At 48.5% G+C, this 22,563-nt stretch overlaps 1 protein-coding gene across 1 annotated transcript; it reads right to left on the reverse strand.

Annotated features, from left to right (window-relative positions):
- Positions 1 to 6,751: 6,751 nt before the first annotated feature.
- Positions 6,752 to 17,260, reverse strand: SERPINA12 (serpin family A member 12). The gene is made up of 4 exons (XM_025392510.1): positions 16,616 to 17,260; positions 14,651 to 14,921; positions 9,383 to 9,530; positions 6,752 to 6,972 (listed from the first exon to the last, which is right to left on the reverse strand). Exons 1-4 carry the CDS (start codon positions 17,247 to 17,249, stop codon positions 6,781 to 6,783), a joined length of 1,245 nt encoding a protein of 414 aa, XP_025248295.1. The 5' UTR covers positions 17,250 to 17,260; the 3' UTR covers positions 6,752 to 6,780.
- Between the last annotated feature and the right edge of the window lie 5,303 nt (positions 17,261 to 22,563).

Raw genomic sequence — 22,563 nt, forward strand, 5'->3', positions numbered from 1 at the left:
GGGGAAGGGAGATAGATCCATATGTGACGTGTATCCTGGATTGGATGCTGGAACAGAAAAAAAAAAGTATTCATTTAAAAAGATGATGAAATTCAAATAAATTCTGTAGTTTGGTGAATAGTAAGCTACCAACATTCGTTCCTTAGTTGTGACCGACGTCTCACAGTCATGGAAGATGTTAGCATTAGGTAAAGCTGTCGAAGGTGCGTGGAAACTCAGTGGACTCTCTTCATATCTTTTCTGTGAAGCTAAAATTATTCCAAAATTTAAAAAGAAGAAAGAAAAGCCAATCAGTCAAGGACATAATCAGGAAAACCTTCCAACCTTGGTCAAGGTCTCCAGGGATCAGGGAGATGACTGCTCTGTTTACAAGATAAACAATCTCAGGTGGTTTCTGCTCACGATGTGGAATCACTCAGTGGCAAAGTCCTCCCTCTTCCAGTTCTCTTTTGATCATTCTGAGTTCCCCCTGGAGTGAGTCTCGGCTTGATGCCAGCCCATCTTTACCACCATCTTAGACTTGCTGACTTTCCTTTTTAACAAGGGGGAGCAAACCATAGGCTAGGAGCCTACGATCTGTGACAGTCTTGGTAGAATGTAATCACCGAATTAGTTTTGTTGTGGGCATTTTTACTTTCTACTTGTGGCAAGTTGTGCTAGTTTCTATGTATGACTGCAATATTAATTTTTCTATTTAAACAAATTTTCTTTTCCTAACATGAATTGATTTAAGGATAAGTCTTGAGCAAATAATGTACAAAAGAGATGGGAATTCAGTCCTAATCATGAACGTGGTTTGGGAGTAAATAAAATTTGAGAAACTGAGCACTAATGGAGAGCTGGTTTCCCAACGAGAAAGGTCACCTTGGCTTTGCACCCTTGTGGGAACACCTGAGCACCGACATGGTGACTCAGTGGGGCAGGGAACGTGCTCCTGGCTGGTTCTGAAGGGGACACTAGGAAATGGGGAGGAAGCAGGCCATGTGACCTCAGCTCTGCTTGAACAGGGTCCCTGTCTCTCCTGTCGATCCTGGCTTCTCCCTCCCTGGAACACAGCCTGGCACATAGTAGATTCCCAGTAAGTATTTATTGACTAAACAAATGCATGGGAGAATCACTATACATAAGACTTTGGAGCCAGTTCTAGCATTTCCAATATGAACATCAAAGTATTGCCCAAAATAGACAAGTTTTCTGGGGGCATCCAGGGCAACCTCATCATTGCACGAATGGGCAGTGGAAGCCCGAGAGGAAGAAGGTATTTGCTCCAGCCACAGTCAGTGTCTGGGAGAAGCAGAGCCAGGAACTAGGACTTCCCATCTGTGATCATCCTTGCCAACACACCAGTCTGTCACTTCTGTCATGCACCCACATGAATGACCTCAGTCCAGGCAGGCAATGCTGCAGGCAGGGTGGGGGAAGACAGCAAACCAGACTCCTGGCACCCAGCCTATGCTGGAAGAGGCAAAAAAGCCCCTGCTCGGAGGCTGCACAGAGGCTTTCTGTGTCGTGTAGCTCAAGCTGGACCACACCAAGGCAGCCTCTCTATCCTGGTCCTCTGACGCTGGGCACCTTCATTCTTGGTTAGGGTGAATCCCTCTTTTATGCATCAAGTCCACCTTTGCTGTAGGGAAAAGAAAGAGAGATCAGACTGTTACTGTGTCTATGTAGAAAAGGAAGACATAAGAAACTCCATTTTGACCTGTACCCTGAACCATTACTTTGCTCTGAGATGCTGTTAATCTGTAACTTTGCCCCAACCTTGAGCTCACAAGAACATGTGTTGTATGGAATTAAGGTTTAAGGGATCTAGGGCTGTGCAGGATGTGCCTCGTTAACAATATGTTTACAGGCAGTATGCTTGGTAAAAGTCATCGCCCTTCTCCAGTCTTGATAAATCAGGGATACAATGCACTGAGGAAATCTGCAGAGACCTCTGCCCTGGAAAGCCGGGTATTGTCCAAGGTTTCTCCCCATGTGATAGTCTGAAATATGGCCTCATGGGATGGGAAAGACCTGAGCGTTCCCCAGCCCAACACCCGTGAAGGGTCTGTGCTGAGGAGGATTAGTAAAAGAGGAAAGCCTCTTGCAGTTGAGATAGAGGAAGGCCAGTCTCCTGCCTGCCCCTGGGAACTGAATGTCTTGGTATAAAATCCGTGTACGTTTGTTCAACTCTGAGATAGGAGAAAAACTGCTCTGTGGTGGGAGGCGAGACATGGTGGCAGCAATGCTGCTCTGTTATTCCTTACTCCACTGAGATGTTTGGGTGAGAGAAGCATAAATCTGGCCTACGTGCACATCCAGGCATAGTACCTTCCTTGAACTTATTTGTGACACAGACTCCTTTGCTCACATGTTTTCTTGCTGACCTTCTCCCCACTATCACCCTCCTCTCCCACCGTATTCCTCTTGCTGAGATAGTGAAAATGGTAATCAATAAATACTGAGGGAACTCAGACACCGCTGCCAGTGCAGGTCCTTCGTGTACTGAGTGCCAGTCCCCTGGGCCCACTTTTCTTTCTCTATACTTTGTCTCTGTGTTTTATTTTTTTTTTCAGTCTCTCATCCCACCTGATGAGAAAAGCCCACAGGTGTGGAGGGGCTGGTCCCCTTCATTTGCATGGGCATTTCCCAGGCTGAAGGCTCCAGAGGACTGCGCAGCAGAGGTTTTGGAGAGGAGAACCATAAAACCCACTGTCTCAGCCTCCCGGGGAGGCTGGCTGTGACCCCTGCCAGGGCCACTGGCACCTCTAGTCACCCTTACCCACTCCACTTAATGTCTTCTCCTCTCCTTTCCTCTCCTCTCCTCTCCTCTCCTGTCCTCTCCTCTGCTCTCTTTTCCTTTTTAACGGAGTCTTGTTCTGGGGTGCAGTGCTGCCATCTCGGCTCACTACAACCTCAGCCTCCCAGGTTCAAGTGATTCTCCTGTCTCGGCCTCCCAAGTAGCTGGGATTATAGGTGCATGCCACCATGCCTGGCTAATTTTTGTATTTTTAGTAAAGACGGAGTTTCCCCATATTGGCCAGGTTTGTATGTCCTTGTTTCTTGATCACACCTATTGTTAACTGCCTGCCTCTCCCGAGTAACCTGAGACCTCTGCAAGGGCAAGGATCTTTCTATATTTTATTCACAAGCCCCTAAAAGCCCCTCTCTGTCCCCACACAGAGAGGACACTCAGTGAATATTTGTTGAATGGATGGATGGATGAACTGATGGGACAAATAAAAGCCACAAGTGCTCAGGGGATTTGTATTTGCTCCTATCTCTGTGGCTGTCTCGCTGTGGGACCTTGGGCAAGTGATGTGATCTTCCTTGAGCCTCAGTTTTCTCATCAGTAAAATGGGACGGTCACACCAACTGGAAGGCTTGTGGGCCAGTGAGATGGGGAAAGCACTCATGTCATGCCAAGTTTTGATAGGCATCTAGGAAGTGCTGGTTATGTCAAAATCAAAATCCACTCACTCATTCACTCATTTATTCACAAGGTCGGTCGGCCCACAAATACATGACCTGAGAAGGCTTCTGAGAAGGAGTAGTGGTTGACCTTCCCTGAAAGACTGAGTAACACGCTGGAGGGAAGTGGTGGGAGTGGGAGAGGATGAGGAGCAAGGAGAGCATCCAGGAAAGTTGGGAGATGTAGGGAGATGGCACACGGACCTACAAGAAGGAGCAGGCACGGCCACATCCCAGTCACTGCCAGGCTAAGGCATGTGACTCCCCTCCCAGAGGAGAGGGGAGCTTTGGAGGGGGCTGACCGTGTCTGGACAAGGGTGATTGGCAGGGCAGTTTTTCTTTCCAGCAAGTACGTGTTGGGTGTGTGCTCTGTGGCATGTACCGGCCTGGGCATGGGGGATACAAGGACATCTAGTCTGCAGGCAGAGGGACACACAACACATGGACTTGCCTGAGTCTCTCTCAAACTGCACACCTGCTGCAGCCCACCATAGTTCTTCAATTAAAGACCAGCATCCCTCTGTGGCCCACGATTTCTCACCTACCTCTCGGCCCCGCTCCCACCCCTTCTTGCTTACTCATCTCATTTCAGCTCCTCACCCATGCCACTCCTGACCTCAGGGCCTTTGCACACGCTGTTCCCGCTGCTTGGTGGGGTCTCCCTGGGCTCCCACCCTCATTTCTTCCTCTTTTTTTCTTTTTCAAAATAGAATTTATTTTTACAGTGAATAATACAAATGTGGCTATGAAAGCAGAACATATTTAAAAATATTTAAGGTATGCAACTGTCATTTTAAAAACAGAATTAGTTAAAAGGAAGATGAATAAAGAACTCGAGCTTACGCCTGATTTCTATTGGTTTACTTAGAAATACCAATCAGTATCTAATATATTATTAACTATGCTGGAAAAAACACTTCTATATGCAGTTTTAATTCCTAACTACAGTTTAAAAACAGATGAGTTCCCAGCATTTGGAGCTCTCCCTAAATGTTACATCCCGAGGAAGCCTTTCTTGGGCCACCGGACTGGACGTGACCCTTCTGTGACACGTGACCCCCGGACTGGATGTGATCCTTCTGTGACACGTGACCGTCCGACTGGATGTAATCCTTCTGTGACATCCTTTGCAAGCTCTGCAACATCTCCTTCACTGTGCCCACTGCAGCTCATGACAAATGTGTGTTTATTGTATTCATGATGGCTTCCCTCACTGATTATTAGCCCCAGGAAGGCAGGAACCGGTCTATCAACAATGAGCTCAGAGATTGCAGCCCGGAAGTCATCATTTAATGGAGGATTGACTGCAGCCCATGGGGGCTGGAGGGAACATTCAGACCCACTTGCCACGTCATGCATGGAGATGAGGGTTTTGGAAGGCTGCTTGGAAGAGGCTGCTTGGAATATGTTGGAAAGGTAGAGAAGAGTTCACAAAGAGGTCCTAATGGCCTGGGTATTAAAGGGTGAGTAGGAGTTTGTTAGGCTGGAGGAGGGAATTCCCATTAGAGGAGACGGTGGAAGCAAATGCCTGGGGCAGAGTTTTGGGAAACAGCTGGTCATCGCAGACACTGGAGGGGGGCTGGTGGAGGACCGCAGCAGGGGCTCTCTACTGCAAACCCACGTGCCAGGCACGATGGCCATGCAACCTCATGTGATCCTCAGAGGTAGGTAGGTAGATAGAGGGTATTAGACTCCAGCTTAGCCGCTGAGGTAGATATTATGATCCTCTCTCAATAAATGAAGCAGCTAAGGCTCAGAAAGGTTTAGTGACATGCCCAGGTCACCCGCCACTCAGTGGCTTGCCTGGCTGTGTCACGTCCCCAGTGTCATATGTTGTGCACCTTACACCATAGCTGAGGGTTTCTGGGTCTTTCCATACCCACCCTTCAGGCTGGGGCAAGGGAAATTATATTGGCAAAGGGCTCGGCTGAGATTCCCAGCCTTTTCCCCAGGTCTGTGTCCCTGTGCGGGGTCTCAACCTTCTCCCTCACCCCCACCCTCTGGAAAAGGGGCTGCGCACTCTGGGCTCCCAGGCTCAGCCTTCACCACCGTCCACCAGCCCCCGCCCCCCACCAGGCAGCCTTCTCCACCAGCCTCTGGGGACTCTTCCCTTCCTGCCCCAAACCAGAAGATGGGGCGCTTGCTGCATGTGGCTAACCCTGAGGCCACGAGGAAGCCACTTCACTTTTCTGAGCCTCAGTTTCCACGTCTGTCATAGGGGCGCCCACTCTGGCTGCTCTGAGAGCACTTGTGACCAGAACACACAGGACACTTTGAGCTGCAAACTGCTAAACAGGCCCGGGAAATGATAAGTAGTAACAGCCGAGGCTTCTCAGTGCCAAGCCAGCAAGTATCCTCTCCTCTCCAAACACCGGAAGCCCTGGGAATTCCCTGCAGGAGAAGAAGGCACCAGATGCCTGAAATGAGCTTGCCCCAGGCCGGGGACCTGTGCACGGCCCTGCGAGCACCTGGTGCCCTCTAGTGGCCACAGGCGGCCCTGCAGGGCCGCATTTTCTGGAGCCACTCACTCTTCAATTGAACTTGCTAACAGGTTTAAACCGCAGGATCTACCTTTGACAACAAGATAAGGAAGGGACAGGGGAGGGAGGGTGCCAGGACGTTCTTTTTGTGCCTGAAATGGATAAAGCTGGCGGCAAATTCTAGCTGCTACTCTAGACTTCGTCCTTCTAATGTTGCCCGAGGGGCTGGACTGGCCCTGTCCCTGTTTCCCCATCCACCTGGATGTTGGCTAAGCCCAGAGCTCCCACGTGGACACACTGGGACAGATAATTGGCCGAGGGCTCACAGAGGCGGGAACAACTTTTTTAAAGCACTGAACTAGCTTCCTCAGAGCCCCAAAGGGAGTGGCAGGACCTTCACTTCAGAAATAAGACAGGCCCAGAGAGGGTCTGTGGCTTTCCCAAAGATACCTCATTCTAGGATTTGAACCCAGTCTCTCCCTCCAGTCTCCAGGTACTTGTGGTGGCCCATACCTTCCCCCAATTATCCACCAATAGCCAGTTAACCTGGGGCAGGGCTGTGGGGAGAAACGTTTGTTTATTAAATCACAGAGTCTCTCTGCCTGCTGGAGGGGAGAGGAGAATGCCACCGAGTGGGTGGGGCATCGAATCCCAGCATTTGAATGGGCAGGGAGGGAACGGGGCACAGGACTTCCTAGAACTTGCAATTTTGCTCTTTCGGGCAGTCTAGGGAGATGGTGACGGGGAGGGGCTAAGCTGAACCGTGCCTGTCACTTCCATCTCAGGAAGACGGAACATGTTCAACCCCAAGCCATGTTCGGGGTCTGCGGCAAGCAGGAATTCTCCTTTATTTTCCAATAGGGTTAACAATCTTTCCCAGGAAGAGCACGGAAGGTATTTTCTGGCTGTAAATCAGCAGCAGATAGGGTCTGTCTATCTTGACGACGAGTGGTGTCTCCATGGGCAGAGTCTGTGCTCCGGTGCCAGCGGCCCCCTCCGTACCCCTCTCATCCATCTTCAGCTCAGCCTTGTGCACAGCCTGTGGAAGCCAAGGGCAAAGTCAGGGACTGCCAAGCTGCTCAGCGACCATGGTGGCCGGAGGCCCAGAGAGGATCAGAGAGGGAGACAACTTGGTCCAAGCTGTCCAGCACAGCAGTAACTTGGTTTACTCCAGGGTTTCTGGCTCTTTTGCCATTAATGCTGGAGAATATTCGACAAGCAGATGCCGCGTGAAGGAAAAGATGGTGCAGGGAGAGCATCAGTTAGGGGGATCGATGTGGGGAGAGATGGAGTGGGGTTTGCTTCTCTTTCTCATGGGTTACAGGGAAGCATCAACCACAGCCATGGCAGAAAAGGTCTGCTGGGCTGTAGCTGGGTGAAAGTGAGGGGGTGGTATCCCCACCCTGAAGCCTCCAGCACCTCCTTTCATCCACCTGGTGGATGGTTAAGAGGGAGGAAGATTCTGGATTAGCTCTGAGATGACTTGCATCCCAAATCCACTCCAAAGGCATCAACATCTGTAAACAGGTGATCAGTACTGGGAAGCTGATGGGTTCCAATCCTTGCACATTTCTTTCTAGTCTGCAAAATTCTCACAATTTTCCTTGCAGAAAACAGGACAGTATCCTGTGTTAGAATCACAGCTATCAGCAAACGTAACTACAGAACGAAACGAGCCATTAAACTCAACAAGACCTTCAGAGCTGGTGTTGAATGTTTGTGGGAAGTCTGTGGCAGGAAAGCTCAAAAGTGAGAAAATTCTAGTAACTGTGTTCCTTATGTCAACGTGAAAAATACAGTGGAATCTGTGCCATCTGATTCAGAGCAGCAGGCTCAGCTTGGCAAGCTGGATCCTTCCCAGACTGGCTTGAACCTCCCACTTCATCTCCATTAAGCACCTAACCCCCACCACCCACTACTCCATGATATCCAAAAACCCCCAGCCTTGGCCACACTGCTGCACCCATTCCCGCACCCATCTCTGCTCGTTGAAATCTTTCCCCTCCTTCAATGCCTTTTTAACCCCAAAATAGGGTTGCCAGGTGAAATACAGAACATCCAGTGAAATTTGAATTCAAGATAAACGATGAATATATTTTAGTGTAAGTATGTCCCGTGCAATATTCAGAACATACTGGCACTAAAAAAATTATTCATCATTTATCTAAAATTCAATTTTTTTTTTTTTTTTTTTTTTTGAGACGGAGTCTCGCTCTGTCATCCAGGCTGGAGTGCAGCGGCCGGATCTCAGCTCACTGCAAGCTCAGCCTCCCGGGTTTACGCCATTCTCCTGCCTCAGCCTCCCGAGTAGCTGGGACTACAGGTGCCCACCACCTCGCCCGGCTAGTTTTTTGTATTTTTTAGTAGAGACAGGGTTTCACTGTGTTAGGCAGGATGGTCTCGATCTCCTGATCTCATGATCCACCCGTCTCGGCCTCCCAAAGTGCTGGGATTACAGGCTTGAGCCACCGTGCCCGGTCTAAAATTCAAATTTAACTGGGTACCCTGTATGAAATTTGCTAAATTTGGTGACCCTACTTATATGCTGCTCTCTTTTGGCCCCAGGCAATCAGGTGCTCACCTTTGCCAGAGGCCACAGGCCCCTTTGCTTGGTCATATTTTCCTATGCAGCACATGCTTACGCCAACTCATACAAAACGTGTGGCCTTGGGCGCGGTGGCTCACGCCTGTAATCCCAGCACTTTGGGAGGCCAAGATGGGTGGATGACCTGAGGTCAGGAGTTTGTGACCAACCTGGCCAACATGGTGAAACCCCGTCTCTACTAAAAATACAAAAAAAAAATTAGTTGGGCATGGGGCAGGCGCCTGTAATCCCAGCTACTCAGGAGGCTGAGGCAGGAGAATTGCTTGAACCTGGGAGGTGGAGGTTGCAGTGAGCCAAGATGTACCATTGCACTCCAGCCTGGGCAACAGAGCAAGACTCCATCAAAAAAAAAAAAGAAAGAAGAAAGAAAGAAAGAGAGAAAGAGAGGAAGAAAGAGAGAAAGAAAGAGAAAGAAAGAAGGAAGGAAGGAAGGAAGGAAAGAAAGAAAGAAAGAAAGAGAGAGAGAGAGAGAAAGAAAGAAAGAGAAAGAAAGAAAGAGAAAGAAAGAAAGAAAGAAAGAGGCATGTTGCTTTTGAGAGAGAGTCTGGGTTAGATCTAGACCAGTTCTAGGCCTGATAACTGTTCCAGGCCTTGATCAATGTTTGCTACATTGAATAGATTTCCAAAATAGTAGCAGTTTTAAAGACTGCAAGCATGAGGCTGGGGGAGGTTATGTGGTTTGCCCAGTATCACGGGATTGGTAAGGGTCACAGCTGGATTCACGGCCGCTCCAACCAGTGGGTGGAGTCCTGGCTCTGACAGCCACTGTGACCCTGGCTCTGGCCCGGGGCTGGGCGAAGGCCCCTGTGCTGCAGGGAGTGGAGTCCAGGCTAGGCAGGCTTACCTCGCCGACTTTCAGGTTGCGACAAGGGGCGATCTTGGTGAGATCACCATGCTCCTCAAAGATTTTGGAGATACCCATGTAGGAGAGAGTCTTCTTCAGGTCGAAGGTGCCCGTCATGTGGAGTCTGGGCACAGACACATCTACGACCCTGGGGAATTGACATGACAAGGGTGAGTGGTCAAGTCCTGTCGTGTTGCAGGGCAGGCCTCAGGATACGTGACGAATGAAATGTGTCCTCCCAGCCCCAAAGGTCTCCAATCTCTCTCCATCCACAGAATCAGGAGGGATTCCTTAACCCTGGGACCCTGGTTTCAAAACACTGTAAGCAATCTGAACAGTGTCCCTGCCTCCCAGCACGCCTGCCCCAGAGCCCTCTACAGGGAGTGTTCTCAAGTCTCAAGTCCCCCTGTCTCAGAGCCCCTTCAGCCGCAGTCACTGACGATGTCCCCACTGTAGTCACTGCCGTGCCTGAGCCCTGAGCCCACCCTGACCCTGGAATATCTGACGCTGAAGGGAACAGGGCATCCAGAATCTGGAGCTAGACAGAACTGGGTTCAAATCCACTCTGCCTCTCATGAGCTCTGTGACTTGGGGCAAATGACCTTCCTTCTCTAAGTCACTTACGTGAGAAGGAAGCTGATCATCATCTCTCCCGCGGGACACTAGGGGTGCTAAGGCAAATGCAGGCAAGGTGCTCAGCAGACAGTCAGCACTTAGCAGGTGTCCATCCTCCTGCCCTCCAACTAGCAACTTCACATCCTCTGTGGCTGAACCGCGATCAGCCTCCTGCCTGGAGCCTGGGGCCAGGGTCTCCTGAGGTACCTGCAGACCCTGGACTCCTGCTCACCTGGCCCTGCACCCTATTTTCCCACCTACCCAAGGACCTCATTCCTGCCTATGTGTCCTCTCTCTCCTGCATCATCCTTCAACAGTGCCCCTTTGATCCTCCTCTGGAGAAGGCTGCACCCTATCCTCAAAAACTAATGCCAAGACATCTGTCTTGGCCCTGAATTGCCTTTCCAGCTTCCAGCTCATTTTTTTACTTCCCTTTGTAGCAGAGGTTGTCTCTGCTAGCTATCTCCACTCCCTCCCACGATTGCCTCAGTCCACTGCAGTCGGCTCTTTGACCTCAACTTTCTATGGAAGTAACTCTTTCCAGAGTCACCGTTGACATCCAGCCCCACATCCCAGAGTCAACTCTCAGTGAGCCGCACCTGCCAGTAATCTCTTTCCCCAGGGTGAAGCGTTCCAAGTCCACCCTTGAGGCTTCTCCTCCTTCCCCACCACTCCTGCCCCTGTCTGGCTCCACCCCACCTGTCTCTACCAGCTACGGTGCTGCTCCAAGACTCAGACCTTGGTCCCCTTCTCTTTTCCACCTTCACTCCCTCCCCATGAAGGGCATTCAGTCTCACAGCTTTGAGTATCATCCACAGACCCGACGACTCCCAAATTCACCTTTCCACTAATTCATTCACTCAACAAACATTTATTAAATGCCCACTGTATACCAGGTGCTGTTCTAGGTGCTGGAGATGCATCTATGAACAGAACAGGCAAAGATCCCTGCCCCTGACTGTGTGTTCTAGCAGGGAAGACAGGGGATAGAATCAACATAGCAAAAAGTACCACCTAAACCTACATACATGTACTGGTAGTATGCAGAAGGCAGTAAGTGCTATGGAAAAAAATAAATAGGTCAACTTGCAGAAATCAGGGATCAGTAGAAGGTTTGAGCAAACCTTGAGGCATGCAAGGGAATTAGACAAATTAGGATTTTTTTTTCCTGAATAAAATGGGCAGTCACTGTAGGGTTTTGAAGAGAGGAGTGACATAGTCTTGCTTAGGATTTAAAAAGATCATTCTGTCGCCTCTGTTAAGAATATACTCTTGGTGCTGGTGGTGTGTGTGAAGTAGGGATGCGCAAAACTGATGCTGGGAGACCATTTGGAAGCTAGTGTGGTCGTCGGATGTTGGGAGCCATAGAGATGGTGGAAAGATACCAAATTCCAGATGTAGTTTCTTGTAGGCTAAAGGGGTTTCCTAACAGACGGAATGAGGCATTTGAGAGTCAGGGTGACTCCAAGGTTTTTGACTTGAGCAACTAAAAAGATGGAGTCACCATTGACTAAGATGGGCAGGCTTGGGGAGGCTCCCTGGGGACAGATCAGGACACCATTCTAGATGTGTTGACTCTAAGCTCCAATTACACATACAGGGGAGATTCTGGGTAAACAGAAAGATCCATGACTCTGGAGTTTGGGGGAGAACAGGGGCTGGGGCTAGAAGCATGGCAGTCGTGGTAATAGAGACAGTGTTTAAAGGTCTGAGCCTGTGCACTCACTCAGGAGTAAGTATAGACAGAAAAGAAGGCTGGGAATTGAGCCCTGAGACACTCACCTCTGAGACCTGGAGGAGGAGAGGGGTCTCCAGCAAAGGAGATTGAGGAGGGGAAAGGTGGAAGGTGCCGTGAGAGTGGAGAGCTTGAAGCCAAATGAAGAGCACCTTAAGGAAGTGGGGACACCAACCAGCCTAACAGTGAGGCCTGAGACTGACTGCACTCTGCAACACAGACACCTTTGAGACCCTGGGAATGGAGCTGTCTGTGAGAAGTAGGTGCAGAAGCTGGACTGGAGTGGATTTAGGAAAGCGTGAGAGGAACTAGGGGCTGTGAACAGAGGCAACTGCTTCACGGTGTTCACCTGCAAAGGCGGAGTGACGAAATGGGGGAATAACTGGGGAAAAACAAGGGTCAAGAGAAACTTTTATGTTGGGAAAAACAAGAGCATTGAGATTTCCTGCAGGCCAGCATAAACCGTACAGGTCGCTTGCACAGAAGGCAGACACCTGCTTTGTCTTCTTGCATAGAAGCCTCTTCTATGAGCTGTAAGTTATCCCTGGCCCGCTACGAGGTTTCACGATGAGATGGAAGATAACAGCATCTTTGTATCTGACGGAAATGATTCAGAAGAGAGAAAAACATATGCTGATGTAGGAAAGTGAGGAGAGGATTTCTAGGGTGATGTTCCTGAGTAGCAAAGGGCCCTAGGTCCAGTGCGTTAATGGGGAGATTTGCTTTCGTTTGTGCCAACATGGGAAGGCATTAAATGCAGCTGCTGCTGGCAGGTGAGTGCATATACCAATATGTACAGAAATGTGTGGGGTGCCCAGGCTGAGAGTGGACCCTCAACACTTCTGAATAGGACAATGGCTATTTCAAAACCACCAGCAGTTTTCTGCTCCTAAAGGTGGACCCTGGGAACTAGAGCTTTTCCTCTGGGGAAATCAGAGGAGCAGCACCTGGCCTCAAATTATGCAAATCCAAAGCAGGTGTCTGCCTCCTGCACAGAGGCCAAGTGGAAGTCATCCGAAGCCTAAATTCTGACATGTTCTACCCACATGTAAACTGGTGTGTGTCTGTTGACTTGGTTACTTCTTTTAGGGAAAAGGTGATTTTTCTGCTCAGGGTCTTCTCCCGTCTGGAGGGGACTGCAGGAAGAACACATAGGGATATCCCGTCCACCGCATAGCGGACCACTGAGATGTCCGGACTATGCTTCTCACCTGTAGATCAAAGCAACTTGACCACTTATCTCCCAGAAATAATGAGCTCAGACAGTAGGAATATTTGCCTATCATGTTCTAACCAAATGTAATTCCTTGGGGACCGTGGGCAAAGCCCCCTGTCCTGCAAGAGGATTTGGAGTTTCTTCTTGGGAAGGTAGACATTTCCCTGCCTGTCATTCCAAGGCCAAAAGTGACTGGGTAGGCAAGACATTCCTGGGTGAGAGGAACCTTCCTCTCTATGGCCCTCCTGGTGAGGAGGCCTGGCCTCAAGTCATGGAGATGCGGGAAGCAGTCCCAGAGGGATAGGGGAGGCAGAGCAGGCACTAGATAAATGGAAGGAGGTGCCCTGGAAGAGACACTGAGAGCAGCCTACACTTGGACTCTACAAGATGCCACTTCTAAGTAACTGCACTCTAAGTTATCCTGGGTTCCTGCGAGAGTTTTGGTTCTGTTATTCCCAAACCTCCAGGAAGTCTGGCACCGGCCTACAGAAAATCTCGAAGGTTCTATTCCACTCTTGAGTAAAGGTGCAAAAGGAGATGAAGCCTGAAGCCAGAGAGATGGTGGCCGTGCCCAGGGAACATCTCTGTGTGGTTGATGGTGGCCTGATGGTGGTCACAGCACTGGGGGCTGCAGAGGGCCTTGGTGAGGGGAACGTGAAGCCCCCAGTGCAGCACCTGAGCTGTAGCCCCATGGGGAAATCATCAGACATGGCTTGGAGATGGGACTGGAGTGCAGTCAGGATGGCAAGTTCCAGCAAATCAACTGCAGGGTCTCAATGTAATTTGAGTCCTACAGGAAACGTCATATTCTGGAGTCCATGTCTCACAAAGCCAAGAGTGGAAGACCTGGCATTCCTCCCATTTCTCACCTTCTCTTCACCTTCTACAGCCCCGAATTCCTTAGGGAGATCTCCCAAGACATCCCTATGAACTCTAAAACTCTGTAGAGTGCAGGCTGAAACATGTCAGTCCCTTTGGGATGTCCCCATGTTGAGACAACACGGGGGAACCTGTGGATGGTAACTGAACTGAACTGACGTGACTCCTTTCACACGGAACATGGCCTTGGAGGCATTGCAGAATGCATCTGTGATATCTAGAGTGAGCTGCAGGCTCGAGAAAGGAAAATTCTGGTTCTGAATGCTTTCAATAAAGTCACATTTCTGGAAGGGGGGAGCTAAGTGCCAGGGCATTCCAAGAGCGCTGCCATCCCTCGAGATCTGCACAGCTTCACCTGCCCTTCCCACTGGAAACATCTTCTTCAGTGGAGGAGCAGCCACCCTACAGCTTCAACTGTTGTGACACCACAGTTGACAACATCATTCTCCTCACAACTCACAGCTCTCTTTTACAGCCCGTGTTTGTCCTTGCAGTTTCCTTTGCTCCTCCCCCTTTCATACAGACTGCCACCCAACCTTGAAGACTTGGTTCAAATACTATATCCTCTGTGAAGTCCTCCCTGACCACCACCCTCCACTGAGACTCCATCTACTGTGCTCTCACAGTCTTGATGAATCTCCCTCAAAGAGTCAAGCACTTCACTCTATTCCTGTGATTTGTTCCCCAGTCTACTTCTCACCATGATATAAGTTTATTATAGAGCCCAGAAGAGGACTTGGCCGTGAGGTAAGAGCTCAGAGAGAAGAAATAAGAGGGAAGACAGGAGAAGGAAAAAGCTGCGAGGGCTAGGCACCCACTTTACCTGCGTGACAGTAACGTTTTCCATCTGGAGAAAGTGTCCACCTGCAAGCCTTGCTCCAAGTGCTTCAGCTTGCCCTCATCAGGAAGGAGGAAGATGGCTGTGATATTTTTATGGTAGGGTATTTCCAGGATGGTGCAAGAGAGCTTATCATCATAGCCAACTTGGTACATGCCACTATGGAACATCATGGGCACCTTGACTGAACTGTTTTTCTCCAGAAAGAAATCTTCCTCTTTAGTTACATTTGGATCAAACTCATGTTGCCACCTGGCTTAGTTTGAAGAAAGACAAAATGACATGATTATCCCATGGGAAAAAAGGTGACTAAATCCAACTAACCACTAGTCTCTGTCCACACAGATTCAGGGTGAAAGGGGATGTTCTGGGGTATCAGGGAAGTCCTTGCCCTCATTCCACGTCCTGGAGATTTCTGATGAGATGGGCTCAGGTGCAATTATTAGTTCCCAAAGAAGTCAGGACTAGACTGCTAAATTAAGAGGGGAAAAGCAGACTACCATAAGCCCAGGTTCCCCTAAGCCTGAGAAAGCCCACTGAGTATGTCCTAACAGAGGGGACTGCATTACAATTAATGACGGCTAATTGAGTCTGATGTGAGTAGAAATGCTTGATTCTAATCTGAGTCAGTCCTGAAGGAGCTGCTGTCATGTGGAACTAAGAAAACTGGTGAAACAGGCTGCCATTGGGAGCTTGCCAAAGAGCAGTGAACACTGAGGCCTGGGTGCCTGGACTCTGAAGATACCTTGACCTATTGGGCATAAACTCAGACCTGGGTCTTTCAAACTTGCCACCCAAGAGTCCTCATTGTAGGGCCAACTCCCTGAGTTCAAATCCTGGCTTCACTGTTCTATCAACCTGTCCAAAAGGTTATCAAGGGTTAACCTTGGATAAGTGTCTCAATCTCCCTGAACTTCAGTGTTCTTATTTGTAGAATGAGGATATTGACAGCTACCTCATAGGGATGCCTTGACATGTAGCGGGATAAGGCAGCACAGCTCAGTGCCTGTGTATAGTGAGGTTGAGTAGGTGCTAGTCGTCATCAGCATCGTTATTTTCACTGTTATTCCTATTGTTATCTAGGGGACATAGGGATTTCAGGAAATTCCATATTCTCCCTTTTCCTTCTCTGGTTTAGGCACATTGAGGTTTTAGACTGCCAGTGGTCACCGTTTTTCTTCCTTAGCCGTCAATCTGCCTGTGGATTTTGAGAACCCTCAATTTTTTATATTTAGTACCATGTTCCCAACACTCCAGCAGTGATTTTATCTGGACTGATGGGTGTTGGCCTCTGATTCTCACCTATTTTGGCCAACCCGTCTGTGTATATGTGTTCTGTGTGGTGTTGGGGGATAAAGCTGAAATTTGGAAACATTCTTCCGTCTTTTTTTTCTGTCTCTCTCCATCAGATCTGGGAAATACATAAAGTCTGATAAGGAGAATTCATATATATTATATATAAGAAGACCCACCAAGTGATCACCATCACCATAATCAACACAATCACCATCTCAGGTGTCTGCTTAAAGTGCTGGAAAGCACACGGTGCTAGAGCCAGGAGAAATGGGTTCCAGTCCTGACTCTCAATGATGGGCTTTGTAACTTGGAGTAAGTCAGTTAATCTCTCTCTGAATGTTTTTTCTCATCTAAGAGATGGGAACGAAATGTAATTCCGACCTCTATAACCAATGTTGTGTTAGGATAATCACTAATCATGAAAATGACAGACTTCATAAAGCTCATTTCACATACATTTTCACTTTAAATCTTGATAATTGTATGATGAGTTATGTATCATGGTACCCATTTTACAGATAGGAAAAGTGAGGTTCTGAGAGATAAATGACATATGAATTCAAGGTCAAAGAGCAAACAGTGGCCAACCCAGGTTTTTAACCCAAGTCTAATGGTCATCCTATTCTTTCCACACCAACATGCCAAAAGCCTTACCTCGGAAGAAAATATAATTTGTAAGAAGCATCACAGTGCCAGGGTCTATATTCTCTATCAGGTTGTTAATTTTCCCATAGGTTTTATTACTGATAAAGTCATTGATCTGCTTCTGAGTAATTTTCAAATTCTGAAAGTTGGTAAGGATGGTTTCTGCACCGTAAAAGTTCTCGGCATCTTCCACAAACTTACGCTGGGGCTGCAGCCCCCGGTCAATGAACAGCGTGTTCCCGATGCTCACTTTGAGGTCCTGGGTCTTCTGGTTCAGCTCATGGATGATGTAATGGAAGCCCTCATGAAGATCTTTTTCTGGGATCTTTCTGAAGTTGAACCCCTGCTTGATCTCATCCAGGGTGCTGTCCTGGGCACCCAGGCACAGCAAGGAGAAAGCTGTAGAGATACTCAAGGGGGATAGCATGATATTCCTGCCAGGGCTGTTGGAGGCCAGCTTCTTGAGAAGCTTAAAGCCAAAATCCATGTTCTGCCTTGTAAGCTCCTTGGCTGCCTTCCTTTCCTTCCACCCTTGGGCCTGGCTCAAAGCTTTATAATTCCTTGGTGAGAAGCTCGGCTTCAGAAGACCTTTCACAGTGAGGAGAACAGCCAGAAAAATAGCCAGGCCCAGCGTGGGGTTCATTTTCCTTGAAGACTATCTTGTTGAGTAGTAGACCTGAGGTTAGCAGAAAAAAAGAACATGATAACCCCATCGCCCACAAGTTACCCAGAGGAAGACCAGATGAAAGAAGAAATACAGTGACTAGTATGTGTTGTACATCGCAGTTTGTGAGTGCTTTGACCCGTTCATAGCGTTTAACCTTTGTAGTCACCCTGGGGACTAGAAATGACTTTCTACATTTTGTAAATAGGAGGACTGAATGTAGAAGACATCTCTTATTTTTGTACCCTCTTTATGGAAACAGTGTCTCAATTCCTTTGAGGAACAGCTCTCCTCCCCTCCATTGGACCACAGTGAGGATACCCCATAGTGTAGGCATGTGACCCAGACCTACTGTCATAATACTTCATTCCTTTGCCACACTGGCTGGTTAAAGACGAGTGTGTGGACCAAAATCAGACCAGTCAGTGTCTTTCTAAGGGAATGTAAAAGCCCCTAAACTTTGAGGCAGCTAACTTTGTGAAGTAGCCCTGAAGCTGAATGTGGCCATGGTTTCCACATGTAGGAGAGGAGAGCAATAGAGGGAGGTGGAAAGACAGAAACGGACTGACACATCCGATGACATCTTCGGAGACCCTGGACTAAGCTTTACCTCAATTTACTACCCACTTCCATGTTTCCAAGTTATAAAAGCCAATAAATTTCCCTTTTAGAGTTGGCTGGTTTGAGGTGAATTTTTTCCCCTTCAGCCAAAAGAATCATGACTAATTTGCAGAGATCAAGCCCTTTGTTTAAGCGCATATATTCTCTAGGTGGTGGATACTCATACCAGAAGGACTTAGGTCTCCAGGAAACCTTCTTCCCTACGCCCTTCCCAGGGAGGGAAGGGGATGGCACCATGGGAAAGGAACAGCCAGGTCTGCCTGGCGCAGGACTGCTGCTCCTTTCACCCACCTCTCAGCTTTGACATCTTCCAACGGCACTGTGAGCTTCTGGGAGACAAGACTTTTAGTTACTCTTTGCCCTTAATCTCCAGTCCTAATGCTGCAGAGAGATGCCAAAAGCATGTTGGCCTAATTATTGATTTCTCTGGTTGGACATACTACTGTCAGTGATGGTTATACCAATTCATACGTAAAATGAAGGCAGATTTCTTTACTTGGTCATCTGTTATATCATTTAGTCTGCTTTCTTCCTGTGATTTATATCTTGCATGTCTGTAATTCATGGGTAAGAGTCAGCCTGTCCACAGTAAAGGCTATTCATGGTTGTCTTAGATTGGGTTCCCTAGAAGCAGAACCTGAGATGGGGATTTAGGTGCATGTTATGTATTGAGGCAGTTGTCTCAGCAGGAGCCTGTAGGGAAGTGAGGGAAGTGGGATGGAAAAGGGAAGGAGCCAAGGTGACATCTAGCCTTGGCCTGGTCCACAGTGGAAGGGCTCTCCAGGCTGGCCTTTTGGACAGAATCAGTCAGTTGGTGGCTGTGATCTGTCCTGTGGATGCAGGTCATGGTACATAACTGGGTCAATTAGGTCTTATCAGCCAAGGACAATTTTCTGGAGAGGGGAAGGCCGCTATGAGCTGTCAGCAGCCAACCCTCACAGCAGTACCAGCAAAGGGGAACTGGGTCAGCCACCAACAGGGTCTGCGCAGCTAAATTCCCATGCCTGGCTCTTTCTGGTTGACTGAATAAGCAGATGAATGAACACTAGGCAGGACCTGTACCTGGGAGTGTCCCCAGTTCCCAGGTTCTTCATGTCCAAATCCTTCTATGCCAAGCACTGTGGATAGAGCCTTGATCACAACAAAGGTCTTCAAGGAGTTTGTAGTATAGTATTGGAAAATTCTAGTGAATAATGCTCATTGCTCCCTCAGCATCCATTCTCCCAGCTTCCCAATAGATCATCCTCCTCCTTCTCCTCCTCTTCCCCCTCCTTCCCTTCTTCTCCTCTTATCCTCTCCTCCTCATCTTCTTTTTCTTTTTCTTATTTTCAGTAATATACTCTTCTCTCAGGCAGCCCATGTGCCTCAGGGACAGAAGCTCCTCCCTACTCCAATGGAGGGCCTGATTGGTGCAGGGGCATCTCAACTCTCCTGCTACTGGTTGCTTCAGGAGCCAGACCTAATCCAATCATTGCAGGTGGGAATTTCTGCCCTGATACTTGTTTAGGGAGGGGCATGTGGCTTAAGAGATACAATGAGGGAGGATTTCAAGACTGTTTGTTGGAATGTTGGGGTGCTGCCCTGTCTCTTTCCTGGGATATCTTGGGCAGGAAGGTATGGCAGGCAGGGACTAACAGCAACTTTGCCCCATGGGGGAAGTGACTCGAAAGCAAAGCCAGAGCACAAAGAGGATGCATCCAAGGGCTCTTAGGAGAAACCGGAGCTGGGGCCATGGAAAAAGCTGGCCCCAGAGCGCACCCTGCCTCTGGACCCCCAGTGACATTGAGTTACATCGTCATTTCCTTGAAGCCAAAAACATCCTCACAAATATGGGCAGATACATTTTTTTTTAAATGCCAGGACTACGAAGTAGGCAGGAGTTCTGTGCTCTGCTCTCATGCCTTCGTAGCTGTGTGACATTCCAGGAAGCACTTTCCCTCTCTGAACCTAGGTGCTCTCTAAGCACCTTCCACCCCCAAAAACTACTTTTTGGTAAAACTTAATAACAGCTGGTGATAAACAAGGGCTCTATGGGCTGTCTGAAAACAGACTGTAGAAGAGAAATTAGTAAAATTCCCAAGGATGCTTCAGATAAACAAAAGAAAATAGAAAATGGGAAGGATTCCATCTCAGGGTTTAGGGGGCTGCATTGTTTACAAAGGCTGCCTGGATTAAAAACAGAAGCTTCTGCTATTCACAGTGGGCGCAAGTGCCCAGTGCCTAGAAGTGGAGAAGTTAAGTCATGTCCCTCCCTCAAGGAGCTGAGAAAACATTCTCAGCAGCAGGTTTCATAGCCATTTGACATGGAGGACGTTCAGCAGCCTGGCAGGAGCCTTGGGACGAGGCCGGGCAGGGCAGGGCCGGAGCAGGGAAGGAACCTGCAGAAAGCGCCATCCCGGGAACACTGTGGCACGCACAGCTTTACCGTGATGTTCAGTCGCTGTGCCCTCAAGTTTTCTCTACATTGCCAAGCTTCAGAAACGAGAACAGATTATGGAATTCCAGGTCTGGATAGCGGTTCTCCCCAACTTGTGTGTTTGTTAGGCGTTTCAAGGCAAGTCTCCTCACCCTTCAGGCTTACAGTGTCTTCATCTATTAAATGAGGGGAAGGTGGTGATAATTTGGTTTCTTCCCCCATGAGATGCTGGTGATCAGGTGGTACTGCCACCACCGTCCCCCCAAGGGACACAGCCCACACCCTGGCCTGGCCAGGTCTCAGCACCCTCCCACCTTTGCATGCCTGTGTCACAACAGTCCCCACCAGGCCTCCTGCCCTGGCTCCCTGAGTGCCAACATCTGGCCTTTCTCCCCCAAACAGCCCACACCAGCCCAATTCTGGGCCTTTCCATCTATCATCACGGGCTTTAAACTGACCCAAATTTGTCAGTTGGGTTAGATACCTGAGTAGGCTAATTTTTAATTCCATCAATTAAAATAGCTGAGCAACCGGTTATTTCCCAATCAATTGATATGTTGCTCTCCTGAGTTGAGCAATTGTTTGTTGGCTTTTAGTTTGGAGTGTGTGTGTGTGTGTGTGTGCGTGTATCTGTGTGTGTTTGGCTGTCACTCAAAATAAATAAAGAGATAAAGCTAAAACAAAACCAAGAAAAAAAGAGAACAAGATAGAAACCGAACCCCATGGGGTACACATAGGACACATAAGGCTATAGTCAGTATTTCAAGTCTCTGACCATCCTACTCCCATGCTCCCTATTAATTTGGAAAAATAATTTCCTCCTCTTATGACTAGATAAAATAGTGCCTCACTGACCCGGAAGTCATTCATCCTAAAGACAGATCCAAACCAGGTGGGAAGTGTCTGCACAGGTAGCACAGGTGGCTTAAGTCTACATGAGAGGGCGTGTAGCAGTGGGAGGGCACTGCTTCCACCTCCCACACCGTCCCAATGAGCCAACTGAAGCAACAGTGAACGATGACAGCAGACTCAACAATAATAATATTTCCAAATTTACAAAGCGCTTCCCCCATTATCACCACAGTTTGAAGAAACAATACCTAAACAGGGAGAACACACACAGGCTACAGAAGGTCTACTCAGTGCACAGTGGTTTGGAACCACAGTTTCCTTTAGAGAGACCTCCCCCTGTCCTTGGGCAGGTCACTCCTCTCCTGATAGTTGACCACCCTCCCTCTCTTCCCTCAGATGAAACTGACTGGCTAGAAAGAGTTGGTGTAATATCCTTCTTCAAGCCAATGAGACCAAAATGTTTAGAATACTTTGGACAAGTTCCCAAGTCTTGAGAACCAACAGAGTGAGCTTCAGGCAACCAATGTGTTCCCTGCTCATTGGGGAGATGCTTCCTACACTTGGCTGCATGCACCAGGCACCCCTTCCTGCCCCAGAAACCCCTTCCTGCCCCAGGAACCCCAGGCCCTCTGAGATGCCACCTTTCCTCAGAACCTTTTCAAAGCACCCCTTGGAGTGTGTAGCACTTGGGTAAACTCGGTGCCCTCCCTTGGGCTGAGAAATCTGGGGAATCCTTGCTAAAGATGTGCCTTAGCCTCCCAACAGAAGACCCTCACCAGAGCCCCATCTTGAAGAGCCACTCCAGGCCTGCTCTGTGGCTCACCTGTTTTAAAGGACTCATATTTTTTTAGAAGAAATCACTCAATATACAGTAGAAATTAAATTACTATTTTTAAAAGCACATTTAGAACTAAGTGGTGGTAAGATATATCTTCTCTCCCCTGTTAGAAGTAAGAGAAGCGCCGTAAACAAACTCTGATGACCACAGCAAATATACTTTTTCCTCCTTCCTGGAAAACAAAGAGTGGAGCACATGTCCCTATTCCACTTCTTAATTTGCCCTGTAGATTTCTGCCTTCATTCTTGAAGAAATATGTTTGAGTCCTCACTCTGTGTCAGGCACTGGGACACTACAGCAATGCCCAGAAAATGGTCCATATTGATGTTGCAGATGACTCTCAGCCCAGCAAGCCCCACAGCCTTCTCCAAACCCTCGAGAACTTTCCAGCTGTTTGCCTGACCTGGTCCTCCTCCCCTTCTGTGACTGCATTCTAAGGGGAGGGGATATGTGGGTTGGAAAGGCTGAGAGATCATCGACTTCAGGATTATCTGTGCCATAAAGAGGGAAATGAGGCTCAGAGTGGACAAAGGAAGACATCATGGTTGCAATGTGCATCAGTGGTG

The sequence above is a fragment of the Theropithecus gelada genome, chromosome 7b (assembly GCF_003255815.1).
Source record: "Theropithecus gelada isolate Dixy chromosome 7b, Tgel_1.0, whole genome shotgun sequence".
Classification (NCBI taxonomy): Eukaryota; Metazoa; Chordata; class Mammalia; order Primates; family Cercopithecidae; genus Theropithecus; species Theropithecus gelada.

What these genes read in the sequence shown, in the direction of transcription:
- SERPINA12 (XM_025392510.1), bottom strand. Translation starts at nt 17,249, where the DNA reads ATGAACCCCACGCTGGGCCTGGCTATTTTTCTGGCTGTTCTCCTCACT. An exon ending in AAATTATATTTTCTTCCGAG is followed by an intron (nt 14,922 to 16,615) that starts GTAAGGCTTTTG and finishes CTTCAAACTAAG; the next exon opens with CCAGGTGGCAACATGAGTTT. An exon ending in GCAACCTGAAAGTCGGCGAG is followed by an intron (nt 6,973 to 9,382) that starts GTAAGCCTGCCT and finishes TGGCTTCCACAG; the next exon opens with GCTGTGCACAAGGCTGAGCT.